The 17,398-nt window shown below is 28.2% G+C and overlaps 1 protein-coding gene and 1 pseudogene across 1 annotated transcript, besides 1 other annotated feature; one reads left to right on the top strand and one right to left on the bottom strand.

Annotated features, from left to right (window-relative positions):
- Positions 1 to 1,252: 1,252 nt before the first annotated feature.
- Positions 1,253 to 2,169, bottom strand: PADL01_1241050 (annotated as a pseudogene).
- Positions 1,253 to 2,169: a sequence feature (rifin, pseudogene).
- Positions 2,170 to 6,343: 4,174 nt separating this feature from the next.
- Positions 6,344 to 17,140, top strand: PADL01_1241000 (erythrocyte membrane protein 1 (PfEMP1); the record flags this gene model as incomplete). Its single annotated transcript, XM_028683385.1, has 2 exons — positions 6,344 to 15,895; positions 15,995 to 17,140. The coding sequence occupies 2 exons, from the start codon at positions 6,344 to 6,346 to the stop codon at positions 17,138 to 17,140; spliced, it is 10,698 nt and encodes a 3,565-aa protein (XP_028539568.1).
- Positions 17,141 to 17,398: the final 258 nt, after the last annotated feature.

Below are 17,398 nucleotides of genomic sequence, written 5' to 3'. Positions count from 1 at the left end.
TGAAAAATATATATATATATATATATATATATATATATATATATATATATGTTTCAAAAAATATGTTTGTTACTAAAATTTATGGATGATATAAAAATACATACGATATAAAATAATTTCCTATATTAAAATACATTTGATAGAAAACTTCCTTTTTTATAAAAATATATATATATTTATCATTCAAAGAATACTTGTCATATAAATATACGTATTATATTAAAAAAAATACAAATAAATACATATACATTTAGTTAAAAATGTATAAATATATATATATATATATATATATATATATCACGTATATATCCAAAAAAAAAATAAATAAATAAAACTTAATATGTAGTACATGTTGTAGATAATTTAATAACTATTAAAAATATTAATATAATTTTTTTGTTTAATGTTATGTTTTTATATTTCATATTTTTGTTTTTTAAGGAAATCTATTATGAAACAAAAACTAATATATATATAATAATTTTAAATTAAAATAAAGTTTTACAACTCTATATTTATTGCATAGAATATATTAATTATGAATGAACATATAAATTAATATATGAAAGAATTTGTGATATAATATATGAAGTAGTATATTAAATAATGTATGAAATAATTTAGCAACTAATATATATATATATATATATATATATATATAATATTATAAATTTGTGTCGAATATTATTCTCAATATAAATAATATTTTCATTTATATTAATTTATATTATATAAATATAAAAATAATTGGTATTTTTTAATAATATATTTCTTATAATACTAATTAAATAATAATATCATTTATTTTATATTTGTTCTATTATATATTCCTTTTTTAAAACAAATAATCTAAAGATTTTAATAAATATATGATACATTATGTCCTTAAATTGATTGATATAATTATATATGCGTGAAGTATTTCAAATAAATTAAAAACTACATAATATTTTAAATAAAGGAGATCTTGAAAAAATAAAATAATAATCATAATAAATAAATTATAAATAATTATTTAAATAAATAAAAAATAACTAATGAATAAATAGGCTGATAACAAAATAAAAAAAATATATAAAACTTAAAACGCATAAAATTATAATAAATAATAATAATAATAATCGTAGTATGTTCAACCAAATGTAATACATACATTAAACTGCTTATCAAAAATACCAAATACCTCATATCTATTCCTTTAATAATTTTATATTTTGTAATTTTTTTCTCATTGTTTTTTTTTTTTTCTAAGTTAACATAAAATTAAATATATAATTAAAGGTATAAGGGCTATACACACTAGTACTATAATCGAAATTAAAATAGGATTAGATAAAATAACAACAGTTCTTTTTACCTTTCCAATCTCCTTAGCTATAAATCCAGGAGTAACAACTGCAGTCTTAGAAATACCAACTTGTCTAGGTTTAAGTGCAACACTACTTTCATTAGTTGCTATAACCATAGAAGGGTTAGTAATTTTACTGAATTAGCGGTAAGAGCAAAAAGACTACTTTCGAGAGTAGTAGTATACACACACATTGTATTGTAATGCTCCAAATTATTTTGAAAAATAAATATTTTTTATTTAAAATTAGTAAATTAATAATATTTTGCAATGCAACACCACCTAGAATACGTAGATACAATTTTTATATTACTCCTGCAATGGCTTCGGAAACACACTCAGATTTAACTGATTCAATACCTAACTGAATATTCACTCTCTCAGCAGTTGTTATATCCGATTTTACTATTTTATGTACACCATATTCAACGAATATTCCAAACCCTTGAACAACTCCTCCTAAATTTTATCCACATTTTAAACACATTTTCTCCATTGTATCTGCTAATGATTTTTGATACGTACATGTAGGAATGGTATGACTTTGTATATCCTCTTCTGATTCTTAAAACTATTCTGCCATTTGTTTTCCTATTTTAATGGATTTCTTTATCGCATTGATCTTTGCATTTCTTTCTTTTTTCTTGAAATCATTCCTCATATTCACAAAATCGTTGTGCGACACAATCAACAAATTGTTGCATTACTTTTTGCATTTTTTGATGCTTATCATAATTAGGCGATGCGTACAATTCGCATTCACACAATATTTTGGATGATGTTATATTAGATTCGTTTTGTATTTCAGTCGTTTTGTAACTATTCTTTATATTATGTTCCCACAACAAAACTAAATGTAATATATAAATATTAGTTTCTATACATGTTAATTTAATACTAATATACCCCAAGAGAGAAAAACTAATAACATATAAAAGTAATAGATATTCATATTATTTATTTATTTAAGAATATTTTATTTATGGAATTTTCATTAAGTAATTATTTTATATAATTAATTTACATATATATATATATATATATATTTTTATTTATTTTATATATAATTAATAGAATTTTTCATATTCTTTTTTTATTATATTATACATGTTATATTTGATACTAAATAGAAATATATTTCTTTTTTATAGGAAACATCATTTTTATTTTTTAATACAAACAGAAAAAAAATAATAATAATAATTTAATATTTAAATATTCTATATTTTTAATTAAATTGAATATTACAAAATTATAATTAATGTATACCCCAATAAAATTTAATATATGTTTAAAAAAAATTCGTATATGAAAAAGAAACAATATACCTGTAGTAAATAAAAAAATATATGTAAAATGGTAATTTCTCAAGATTTACATCAATATATATTACAATATATATCTTGTACATATATAATATATATTAAAATATATATAACTTTGTGTCATTGTATTTTTAAAATTATAACAAAAAAAAAAATATACAACATAATATATGATATTAAACATAAAACTAAAATAGTAAATAATTTTTAATAAGAATTAATTAAAAAAATAAATGTTATTAATTTAATTTTTTTTTTTCTGTTCTAAGTTATATTCTGCTTTATATGTTTCCCTTTAATATAACTACCTCTTTATTAATATGAATAAACGTTTTATTAGTTAAAAAATTAGGAATTTTGTTAAAAATGTAATTTTTTATTAAATAATTATATTACATAATCAGAAAAAGAAGATATATTAATATTTATTATTAAAAATAAATATATACATATAAAAATGAGAAACTATAAATATATAACACAATACTATAAAATACAATTTTCCATATAGATGTAACCTATTCAAATATAATGTATTTTTTATATATCCTAAGGGATTAAATATATATATATTTGTTAAAAATATTGATATGTTATTTTACCATCCATTATATATTAAATATATATTTATATGTGGTAGGTGTATAATTAAAATGTTTCTTCTTTTAATAATTATTTTATAGTAATTATTACTATTATATATATTGGCAAAAAAACTACAATACTATATTATATATAGTAATATAAATATATGAAAAATTTTATTTTCTTAAATGATAAAACTATGTATGAATAATAATAATAAAAAAAAAAAAAAAAAGATATTAAAAGTTTGAACGAAACAGAAAATATATGCGAATGACTTTACATAAAATAATTATAATAATATAAATTATGAGATAAAATATATTGTCATAATATCAAAAATATATATCCTTTTTGTAACATAATGTTCAATAAATAACAAATCGATGGATTCTATAAATTAATAATTCTATCACTATTGGATATATTAATTTCGTATTTCTTAAGAGATCCTTTCAACAAATTATGTATATATATATATATACAATTACGTTTCAATATAATATTAATAATATAATACTTTTTCGTCTTTAACATATAATTCATTATATAATATTTCATATGAGAAATGTAATAAATATATATTACATTACATTTTTATAGAATATATTATAATTATATATATATGTTATATATGTAAGAGATATATTTTAGAAAAAAAATTAAAATAACAAAAAAAAAAAAATAATATTGCAATATACACAAATAGAATCGTGAAATTCTTTGTCGCTACTATATCCAGTTATTTCAATTCTTTCGGATCATCTTTTTTTTTTTGCCAACATGATTTATATTTGCTACTTTCGATTGGTATTTGGTAGAAATGTTATTGTTTTTTGTGTTTTGTGATTGTGTGTGCGAAAAAACAAAGTTTACTAATATAAGGGAGATCAAGGTATAAAATTATATTATATTTTTTTTTATGGACATCTATAATAACATAAAAGTTGCAATTTCTACACAATGATTTTTGTCGTATTTTATTTTATTTATTACATTTTTTTTTTTGTTTGTTTGAATTAATAAATGTATTTTCATAATATAACCATCTAAAGTTACAATAACAAAATGTTGTTCATACTATCTTTCTGTGATGGTTAGTATAAAACACCTCCATAATATATTTACATTTGTGTCACACGTCCTAAATTTTGAATAAAGGATATTAATTCGTTCATTACTATTTTATTAATCTAATTGATGAATATCATAATAATCATCATAATGTATCTTATCATTATTATCTTCTTCATCCCCTTTAATGAACGACGTTTATGGAATAAATTTCTTTTTTGGGTAATTTCAAAGGTAAAGACATTATATTTATTTTTGTAATTATTACATCATATAAAAATACAAATTCAAGAGATAGTTATGTGTTCTATATATTTTATCTTTTCTACTATTGACTCTTTGGTTTTAATTATAATGACTGATACACTCATATTTTAATATATATATTGTTGTATAGAATAATAAAAAAAAATCATGAAAAATAAATTTAAGAAACATTTATATAGCTAATTACAAATTGAGTATATCAGACATATATATATTTATCAGTCGTATATAAATTTTATATTAATAACATTTTTTCTTATAAGAGGTATATTATTTAGTTATAATTTCTTTTGTTTTGTACAATATATTTTTTAATAATTTATTAACAATATAGTTTATATCCTTATATTTTATATGTAATATTTCTTTATTTCAATCATTTTTTAACATAATATATGATTCATTTTGTCTTTATAATATAGTGAATTAATTACACATGGATTTTAAAAAATATAATATAATGATTCCTCTTCTTCCTTTTGTTGGTGTTTGTTTTATATATATATTGCTTTGTATAATATTATATATGTTAACTCTTATAATTTTATATATATATTATTTTATATATATATTAATATATATGTCAATTTAAATTTCATATATTTTATATTTCTTAATATATTATTTCGTAAAATTACTTTGTATTTTACTTCATATATATATATATATATATATATATATATATATATATTTATTTTGTATATTATTTCATATACTGTTGTATAATTAATATATTGTATGTTATAAAAATAGAATCGTACACTATTACATAATTTAAATTTATTACGATTATATATATATATATATATATATATATATATATATATATATATATATATATATATATATATGTTATTTTTTATATTGTTTTTCCATGAAAAAAAAAAAATAAAATTAATAAAATTTTATGTTATTAAATTGTCTACAACATGTACTATATATATGCTTTTTTTTTTTGGATATATACGTCAAAAATATACGTTTATGCTTTACATATATATATATATGTATATGTATTTTTTTTTTTCTTTTAATACGAAAGTTATTTTAATAACGAAAATATCTTAATAACAAACGTATTCTTATAAGAAATTTATATTAATATAAAAGTATATTAATAACAAAGATATTTTAATAACAAAAATATTTTAATAACAAATATATTTTAATAACAAACATATTTTAATAACTAATGTAATCTTATATGTAACTTAATTTTATATAATTTATATTTTTTTAATAATTAATAATTTTATTTTTATATCATATATATTTTTATATGAAATGTATTTTTATAAGAAAATTATTCTTTGAAACATATATATATATATATATATATATATATATATATATATTTATTTATTTATTTATAAATATATAATATATAAAACAAAAAAAAACTAAAACAAATAATAGAATTTTCAAGAAAAAAAAAAAAAACAAAAAAATGAATATATATATATATAAAATACAATAATACAAACATAAAGAAATATACGAGTATATATACTTATATGTGATAATACAAAAACATATATATTCTAATATAATAAAAACAATATACATACAAATATATATATATTTATGAATATATCAAAATGGCAAAACCGTTTAAAAAATACAAATATCGTATATATTTCAAATGTAGGAGATAAAAAAATATATATATAGGTATGTGTTTTGACACTACATGTATGTATGCCACTATATATGAGATGTATTTCCACTTATACGTTTGGACAAAATGGGGAATACCAAATCACAAGAGAAGAGTAGTTTGCTGAGAAATTTTCAGTATTTCATAGTTCAAGAAAATGGAGCCACAAGACAAAGGCAATATAAATTAATGTATTTTGATTATTTGAATTTTTTAAAATATGAAATAGATCATGAAGCATGGAATTGGGAAATATATAAAAACAATGTCACTAAAAAAGGCGGAAGTGGTAATCTTACAGAGGAAGAATCATTTTGTGGATGGAAAGAAATACAAAAAAAAATATTTGACAAACTTATTAAAACACAAAAGGGTCAACATCAAAACAAATATAATTGGAACGAACATGCAGAACCACTACTAAATATAGCACGCAAAAAATTAAAAAATACACCAGATTGTAAGCAAATTACCATTAAGGAAAATGATATCAAAGAATTGCAGAATCCTGTTTTTCCAGCTATATCTGGAGGATCATCAAGTACTACTTGTAAAGGTATAAACACTGCACCCAATTTACATATACCTCTACGTCGACGAACACTATTTGTTGAGAAAATGTATGAATACCTTAATAACATTAACAGCGAAATTGCGAGCACAACAACATTAAAGGAAGCTATAGAGGGTAAAAGAGACGCCAAAAGCCATATAGCAGACGTTGCTGGTCGTCTGAAAAGGCAAATGATTGATGGGTTAAGTACTGAATTAAGCAACCTTATAAAAAACAAATATAAGGGTACCGAACATAAAGCATTTTGTAAGGAATGGCAACGCACTATGGACGATTATCACACATTATTTTTAAAAGACGATATAGTTGATGAAAATGAAACTAAAGGAATTCAATGTTTAATAGAACAAATTGAACAAAAGGTAGGAGGTTCAAGCAAATTTAGAAATGCATGGAGTTCTCATTTTAAAGAACTAGTAAGAGATTTACAAACATCACAGTTGAAAGACCCAACTACACAAGAAGCTTGTAGTATATCTCCTGAGGAGAAATCCCAATGTATTCGTTTCTTTGAAGAATGGGCAGAAGAATTTTGTAAATTAAAAAAAGATCTAGGAGAAATGATGTTAAAAAATTGTAAGGATGACGATAAACCTAATTCTACAGAATGTAAAAAAATATGTAATATATATAAAAATTTTCTAGAAGAGTCACAATCGTATTATAAAAATTATAAAGATACATGTGCTGATCCGAAATTTGGATATGATAGCAGAACAGATTTACAAGAAAGTTTTTCTAAAGCTGCTATGGATTCTATGACTGAATGTTGTACAGATATGGGTCATTGTAGTGACACACAATTATTTAATACTAACGCAGATAAAAGTAATTTGATTTATAATTGTATGTGCGAAAAAGGAAAATATACAAGCGAAAGAAAAACAAAAACAGAATGTTCAAAATACATGGCACAAAATGCTGTTAGTGGAATACAAGTTCCTCCACAACAACCTGGTACTTCTGGCCAAAGTGTCGTGACTGCCACCAGTGCGAGTCCCAAAACCGTGATGGATATAGCCAAACAAGTGATGGAGGGGGCGAAAACACAGTGGAAAAGTCTTGATACTGAGGGTAAGTTGAAAGGAGAGCCACATAAAGGTAAATATTCCCAAGGAGGTACGGAAAGTGAGTTGGAAAGCGATATATGTAAATTAAAGATCGAACACTCCAATGATGTTCGTCCAAAAGATACTGGTTATGATAGATATAAAGGCCCCTGTACTGGTAAAGATAATGATGGGAAACGTTTTGTTATAGGTACTCCATGGAAAGAAGGGAGCACAATAGATTTGGAAAATGGAGAACTTATGTCCCCTAGAAGAGAACATATGTGTACTTCAAACTTAGAGAATCTAGCCGGAAAAGGTGAATCCCCAAAATTCCTAAGTGAAAAGAATGCCAAAGTCAACGACTCGTTCACTGGAGATGTATTATTATCAGCAAAAGAAGAAACACAACGAATACTTCAAATGTATAAACAAAATAACGACAAAGATGACCAACCTGGAATGTGCCGGGCCGTGCGGTCCAGTTTTGCAGACTTAGGGGATATCATACGTGGGAAAGACATATGGGAGAAAAACACAGATATGGGGAGATTACAAGGGCATTTGACAAAGATATTTGAGAAAATTAAAACAGAAGTAGGTGGTAGCAAATATAGCACCGACACCGAAAATACCACCCCCCCCTACAAAACATTGCGTGAACATTGGTGGTCGGCCAACCGCGAACAGGTATGGGAAGCAATGAAATGTCATTTACGTGATATGTTTGCTGCAACTGACACGAAAAGTAGTACCACTGGCTTGTGGGGTGAATCCTCGGCATTTTGTGGATATAACACCGAGGTACCTGTGGATGACTACATACCACAGAAGTTGAGATGGCTCACCGAATGGAACGAGAGCTATTGCAAACAATTGGAACGTCACTATAAGGATATTTGGGAACAATGTACGATGTGTAAAAATAATGAACCATGTGATAAATACAATGAGAAATGTGATATGTGTTCAGGTATGTGTGAAGCATACAGTAAACATGTTAAAAAATGGAAAGAACAATGGACAAAACATGAAACACAATACAAAACATTATCCCAGGGAAATGGTAGTGAGAAAGACTTTATTGATAAAATTAAAAATGGAAAGAACAACAATTATGAAAATGCTTCCGATTTTGTAGAATCAATGCAAGGATATAAATATTGTAAAAATACACCTCAAAGAGAATATAAGAAGGAAAAAAGTGGTAAGGACTATCATGTATTTGAGGAAAAACCTAAAGATTTTAAAGATGCATGTGATTGTAAAAGCAAAGATCTGACGACAAAGACGAAACCTGGAGCACCTGCAGCACCAACACCTACAACAAAAAAGTCAGATGAAACAACAAAATGTGAGACTGCATTTAATGGAAGTAATAGTGCTGCTCCTAATGGTGTAACTTTGAGTGAATGGGATTGTACATCATACAGTGATATGTGTATAAAAAAAGGTGGCACACAAACAATAAGTGATTATAGTAAGAAGTTCGATAAAATATTTGATGAATGGTTAACATCTTTTTTTGAAGAACAAACAAAAGTAAGTAATAAATCCACCGAATGCACAAAGTTAAATTCATGTCCTCCAAACGGTTGCGATACTAAATGTGAACAACATAGTTGTAAAGGTAAATGTCCTTGTTATGAAAAATGGGTCAAAAGTAAAATTACAGAATGGAGACATTTTAAATCAGCTTATCATGACCTTAGTTCGACAAATCCAACTATATGGTTGACTCTTAAGAACAAGGGAAATGATGCAGATCAATATGTAAGAAGTCAAAAAAGTGCTCTACTCACGACAGCGTCCAGTGGAATATCTGGAAATTCCAACAATGTTACTATAGATACAATCCTCAACCACGAACATACACAAGTGAAACAATGTTTAGAGAAATGTCCCATAAAAATTGGTTGTGAAAAAAAAGGGTTCAAAAACGAGTGGCAATGTGAACCTAGTGGTACCGCACCTAGTGGTAGTAACAAGAATATGTGTGAAAAAAAAGAGGACCCTGAAGATAACACAGGTGCTAGTGGCAAACAAAAAAGTGTTCCCACTAGCGGTGGTAATGATACTGAAATGTTTTATAATTTGTTTAATGAATGGTTGCATGATATGGAACAGATGTTGGGCACAAGTAAAACACTAGTGGAGAAAACATGTGGTAACACACGTGGTGGTACCACGAGTAGTAGTGGGACACCAAGTAGTGGTGGTGCCACAAATACTAGTGGTGAGAAGGATTGTAAGGAATGTAAGGAGTTATGTGGGTGTTATGAGAAATTAAAGGGTGATATTGAGAAACAATGGAAAGAACAACAAAAGTATTATGACCATCATAAAGATAAAGGAAAAGATGAGGAGATGAAAAAATGGGATATTCATACTTATTTGAATGCACAATGTATTATAAATGAAGCAGTAAAATCAGAACAACCAGATAGTGTACAAGATGATTTTGACAAGGTACAAGGAAAATGTGATAAACTTAAAGGTAGCCACGACAATTATGCTGAAGCATTAATAAAAAAGAGTGGTGAAGATAAAACAAAATTATGTGAAGAGTGCGAAAAAGATCAACCATCAAAAACTCCTACAGATGATTGTAACAGTATTCAGACAATTCCCGAGAGTGATTGTAAAGAAAAAAAATATGACGAAGTGAAAGATCCTTCGAAAAACTCGTATGAACGAGACAAAAATTGGAAGTGTACCCAAACTGATGAGAAAACATGGGAAAATAATGTTTGCGTTCCTCCTAGAACACAACCTTTATGTATAGCAAATATGTACAATTCAAGTAGTAAGGCAGTACAACTACAAGGAAACGAAAGTGATTTGAAAAGAGAATTAAAAAAAGCAATAAAAACTGAAACAAAATTATTATGGGACAAAAATAAAAGTAATCCTGATAAAGCTTGTAGGTTAACACATAGAAGTTTGAACGATTTCAAACATATGGTGATTGGGGATATGTTATGGGGACCAGATAGTATTAAAAAAGTGCAGGAGAAAATAGGTACTATTATACCAGGTGGTACTAATATTACCACTAGAGAAAAATGGTGGAAAGATAACGAAAAAGATTTTTGGGAAGCAGTCAAATGTGGCATAAAAGAGGCGGCGGCAAAACCACAAAATGGTGGTACCAGTGGCGCTGATTGCCCCCGTTTCATTTCTGACGATGACCAATTTGAGTGGTGGGCAAAAGAGTGGTCGGAGGACTACTACGACAAGAGGAACCACTTGGTGAAGGATATGGACACTGTATGTGCTAAGGATAAGGGTGGATGTAAGGATAGTAATTCTGCTACTAGTGGACAATGTAAAACTAAATGTGACATATATAAAAGTTTTCTTGAAAAAAAAAGGAAAGAATGGAAAGATAATTTTGAAAAATATTTAAAAGATAAAGAAAAAGAACTAGAAAAAACCACTAGTGTTAATACTAAAGAGTATAGTCCTGAAATTTTTTATTTATTAAACCCTTGTACTTATCAAAGTTGTGATAATAAATATATAACAGCACTACGGAGTACTAAACCATATGGGGATAAACAAAAATTGTGCGCGTGTGATTCACAGTCACAAACAGAGGATGAAACCAATCCGTGTAGTGATAAGTTCACGGAATATGGTTGTTCTCCAAAAAAGTATAAAGATATATGGAGTACAGTGAGTGTCAAAAACGAAAGTGATCGACGTCGTGTGTTTGCCCCGCCACGACGGAACAGTATGTGCATCGGGTGGCTCTTCTCTCCACTAGATAAAAGTCGTGGTAAAATGGCTGCCAAAAATGAATTGAGAGATAAATTAATCGACGCAGCCAGGGGGGAAGCACACTACCTATGGACATACTATAACGCCAAAGGTGGTACCACCGGTCAAAATAGTGATTACTGTAAAGCCCTGACACGTTCATACTATGACTATAGTGATATGATCAAAGGCACCGATCTGTGGTCCGCGGGGTACTCACCACTACTGGAGAAAAATATCCACGAGGTTTTCGCGATGAAAGAAAGTGGTAGTACCACTACACCGAGTGAGGACGATATAGTGAAGGATAGACGTGGTTGGTGGGAATCGGTACGTAAAGATGTGTGGACCGCAATGCAGTGTAAAACCACTGGTTGTAATCCCACTAGTGGTGACGTACCCACCACTTATGAATCCCACGATCAGTTTTTGCGCTGGTTTATCGAATGGGGCGAACATTTCTGTGAACAAAAACAACACTATATGACGCAGTTGGACAATATATGTATAAAGAGGAAATGTAACAGTATGTGCGGGGGAACCACTTGTGAACCTTGTCAAAAACAATGTGAAAAATACAATAAATGGCTAATGACTAAGAAAAATGAATGGAAAGGACAAAAAGATAAATATAAAGAGGAATACAAGAAACCAGGTGCAAAAAACAAAAATACATATTCAGGAACTAACGATAGTCCTCATGATTATTTAAAAAATAAAGCAACTGGATGCAATAATGAAGAATTTAATAAATTATTTAAGAGACAAGATGAAAAATATAGACCATACAGAGTAAAATGTAAAAAATGTATAGAGAAATTAACACAAGATATTGTAGAAAATATTAAAAACAAAAAGATTCCTGGTAGCGGTAAACCAGAAGATATTTTTTCTTTATGTGACAAAGCATGTGAAGAGTTAAAGAGCAAAGATTGGTACAAAACATATGTTGAAGAGGACAATGACTATACTAAAATTAAGGGTAAACCCAATTGTGAAGGGCTAAAAAAAGAAGCAGAAGATAACAAAATTAAATGGGACAATACTGAGGGAGGATTTAAACATTTAAACAATAATTCAAATACAAATGAACATGTATCTGAAAATATATATATTCCTCCAAGGAAACAAAAAATATGTTTTAAAGGACTAGATGGAAAATACGATCAAGGTGATAGTGGTGTTAAAGATGAAGAAACATTGTTCAAACATTTGATGAAAATTTCTGCTATTGAAGGATTTAATTTAGGAGAATACTATAAACAAAAAAATAATAATAATAATAATAATGAAAAATTTAAATATGATGTTGAAGCTTGTAATGCTTTAAAATATAGTTTTCTTGATTTAAGAGATATAATTCTAGGATATGATAATTTAGAAATTGAGAAAAATGGGACAGAAAGTCATCTTAATTCAACATTTAAAAAAATATATGAGGATGATGATAAAGACGCTGGAAAACCCGGTAGTATTTATCGACGAAATTGGTGGAAAAGTAACCAACAATGTGTATGGAACGCTATGTTATGTGGGTACAAAAAAGGACGTGGTGAAGACATACAATCGTGTAACACCATACCTGATGACACCACTTATCCCGTGGGTACCGATCGCCCTAGTGGTACCAACCTCCAGTTTTTGAGATGGTTTGCCGAATGGGGCGAAGACTACTGTGGTCACTACAGGAGGGAATTGGAGAAATTGAAACAGAAGTGCGATAATGTACAATGTAATAATGCTAGTGAAGAAGCTAAACAAAAAGCTTGTAAAGAACAATGTGATAAATATAAAAATTTTATTAAACCATGGAAAGAGCAATATGATAAACAAAAAAATAAATTCACAACAGATAAAGGACAGGATTTATATACTCAAGATAAAGAAGCAAAAGAGGCAAAAGATGCAAGAGAATTTTTAGAAAAAAAATTAAAAATAAGTTGTAAACACAGTGGTTCTACTAGTGGTCAAACTAGTGGTAATTGCAATTGTATGAATCAAACGTCGTCACAAAATAGTGGTGACCCCGCCTCGTTGGATCAACTACCTAGTGGGTATGACCAAAAGTGTAATTGTTCGAATAGTGGTAGTAAACCAGTGGCACCACCACAAGTAGATGTATGTCAGCAGGTGGAACAAACACTTAACAGTAAGGACAATAATGGAAGAATACAACAATGTAAAGATAAATATGAAGGGGGAAAAGACAAATATCCTAAATGGGATTGCGAAAAATCAAGTTTAGTGTCTAAAAAAGGTGAATGTATGCCCCCAAGGAGACAAAAACTCTGCACATATAATTTAAAAAACTTAAAGGATCAAACAACAACGGGTTTAAGGAAAGCTCTCATTGAATGTGCTGCAATAGAAACATATTTTGCTTGGGGAAAATATAAAAAGGATAACAGTGTTGGTCAAATTGGTAAAAAACCAGATGATGAATTACAAAACGGAACTATACCTGAAGAGTTTAAAAGAATAATGTTCTATACATTTGGAGATTTTAAAGATTTGATATTAGAAAAAGATATAGGTAATGATGTCAGTGAAATAAAAAAGAAAATAACTGCTGCTTTCAAAAGTGGAGGCCAAAATGATGATGAGGCAACACGTAAAGCTTGGTGGAAAGAAATTGAAAAAGAGGTTTGGGATGCAATGTTATGTGCCCTATCACATGATAGCACAACAAAGAAAGTGGAAGAAAGTATTCGAACAAAAATTGAAAACAACAACAAGTATAGTGACGTCAAGTTCGGTGACACCACTAAATCTAGTACTACCACTAGTGACGGCCTCGCGGCATTCGCCTCTCGGCCGCAGTTTTTGCGTTGGTTCACCGAATGGGGGGAACACTTTTGTAGACGTTATACCAAGGAGTATAAGGATTTGGATAAGGCATGTAGTAACTATAATTGTGGCACAAATGAACCAGATAAAACAAATTGTGAAAAACAATGTCAAACATATAAAAAATTTATTCAAGAATGGAAAAAACATTATACTAGTCAAAAAGGAAAATTCGACAGAGAAAAAAGTACATATGACAGTGCTGATGATGATGCAAAATCTTCAAAAAATGCTCAAGAATATTTAAAAAAAAAACTAGAAAAATTTTGTTCAACCAGTGGAACTAGTCAAAAATGTGATTATAAATGTATGGATGAAACGTCAAATCAAAATGGTAAAGATATCCCCAAATCCTTGAAAGAAACCCCAGATATAGTGGAAGGAAAATGTCCATGTCCTGTTAAGCCGGCACCGGTCAAACCGGCGCCACAAGTGGTACCACAAGGCGGAGGTGGAGGTGGAGCGGGACGATCACAACAAGCAACAAAAATTCTGGTACCTGATGGTCAAGATGGGGGTACTCAACATGGAGCCAAACCTATGAACCCAGATGGAGGAAATGCACAAGTTGACATCACATTTGGTACTACCACGTCTACAGTTACTCCCGCACCTAGTTCCGCACCTGGTAGCCAGACGACTGTTGACACGAATTCCCAAAGTGGTCAAGGTAGTACTAGTGGTCAAGATCCTGGTAGTAATACAGCGGGAACCGGGCAGACATCAACATCACAAACAACACAACCTGGTGCTCCTTCTATTCCTGCTCTTGATCCTAATGAACTCTGGAACAAAATAAAAGAGAATGTTTTGGCCCCTGTACTTACTGCTGGAGGTTTAGGTTATGCAGGAACAAAAGCAGCTATTGATCTTGCAAAAAAAGTTGGACCACGAATTGCAGAAAAAGCTGCAGATGTTGCAGAAAAAGCTGTACAGACAGGAATAAAAGCTGCAGGAGGAGTTGATAATGTTGCAAATGTTGCAAAAGGAGCTGCAAAAGCTGGAATAGAACTTGTAGACTTTGGAATAAAAACTGCAGAAACAGTTGGACCAATTTTAGAGACTACATTAACTACTGCTATTAGTTCAATTACAAATAGTGGTACCCAACCTCAACAACCCCAACCCCCTCCTCCTAGTGGTCCAAATAGTGGTCCTAGTGGTAGTAGTACTCACCAAAATCCGGGTTCGCCGAGGCCTGGATCAACAACTGGTGGACAACATTCACAAGGTGGACATGGTGGACAGGGACAAGTATCACCTGGAGTACCAACAGGACGTGGACCAAAACCCTCATCCACACCTCGTGGAACCCAACCAACCGACCTCACAACAACCGTGTCCTTATCTGCTATACCTTGGGCTATAGGTGTTGCGTTTGTTGGGATAGCATATTTATGGTTGAAGGTAAGGAGTATATATATGTGTATGTATGTGGGGATTTATATGTGTGGAATATATATATATACTTATATATTTATATATATATTTATTTATTTTATGTAGAAAAAACCCAAATCTTCTCCTATGGATTTGTTGCGTGTTATTGATATACCGAAAAACGATTATGGTATACCTGATAAAACATCTACCAATAGGTATATTCCATATGGTCGATATAAAGGCAAAACCTACATATATGTAGAAGGAGACGAATCGGACGATTATAGTTATATTCGTGATATATCATCTTCTGACATAACTTCATCAGAAAGCGAGTATGAAGAGATAGATTTATATAAACCGCGTAGTCCTAAATATAAAACTTTGATCGAAGTAGTACTAAAACCTAGCAATAAAACACCATATGATGACACATATAAAGATAATATAGTGGATAATAGCTATATACCAAGTGGTAAATATGGTGACAAACATAGCGATATACCAAGTGATGCACCTAGTGATAATACCCCCACCTATAAATTGACGGAGGAAGAATGGAATAAACTGAAACAGGATTTTATTTTGAACATGTTACAAAATGATAATATGGATTTACCTAATGAGAATATCATTGATGATAATATTCCTAAGGATATCCAACCTGATATTATACAAAATAATATGGATGAAAAACCTTTTATTACTCAAATCCAAGATCGAAAATTACATAGTGATGATAGCGATGTTCTTAGTTATAATATTGATTGGAATGTTCCGGAAAATATTATAACTAATAACTTGGATATACCCAAAAATGTTACATCAAATGATCAATATTCTGGAATTGATTTAATCAATGATTCGCTAAGTGGAAAACCTATTGATATATATGATGAGTTGCTAAAACGAAAAGAAAATGAATTATATGGAACAAATCATCCAAAAAATACAACAACAAATAGTGGTGTCATGGAAGCAAATTGTGATCCTATATCTAGTCAGTTAAATTTGTTCCATAAATGGCTTGATAGGAATCGATATATGTGCGAAAAATGGAGTAATAAGGAGGAAATGCTGAACAAATTGAATAAAGAATGGGAAAAAGAGAACAATATAAATTACCATATCATATATAATACCTCTAATGATATTATCAATAATATTAATAATAAATCCAAGTTGTCAAACGCAAACGTTTCTATGGAAATAAATATGGACAAGTTTAATGTTACTAACACAGATGTTCTTAATGCGAATATATCCTGATATGGTAATTATTAGTTTAGATTAAATTCATAATAATATGCAAGAAAAATGTGAAAATGAGATATATAATAATTTTATTGATCTACAACATATGGTTCTATCAATTGTAAAAAAAAAATTCAGATGATATATACTTTATCAAATATATGGGATAAATAAATTATTAATATATATATTTATGTAACATTTTTTATATTTTTTTTTAAAAAAAAATTTATAGATATTGTTTTATATTTCATTTAGGATGAATTATTAAAA

This window comes from Plasmodium sp. gorilla clade G2, assembly GCF_900097015.1.
Source record: "Plasmodium sp. gorilla clade G2 genome assembly, chromosome: 12".
In the NCBI taxonomy this organism is placed as follows: Eukaryota; Apicomplexa; class Aconoidasida; order Haemosporida; family Plasmodiidae; genus Plasmodium; species Plasmodium adleri (nom. inval.).
Note: the sequence above shows the minus strand (reverse complement) of the source record. Positions and strands in the feature narration are given on the sequence as shown.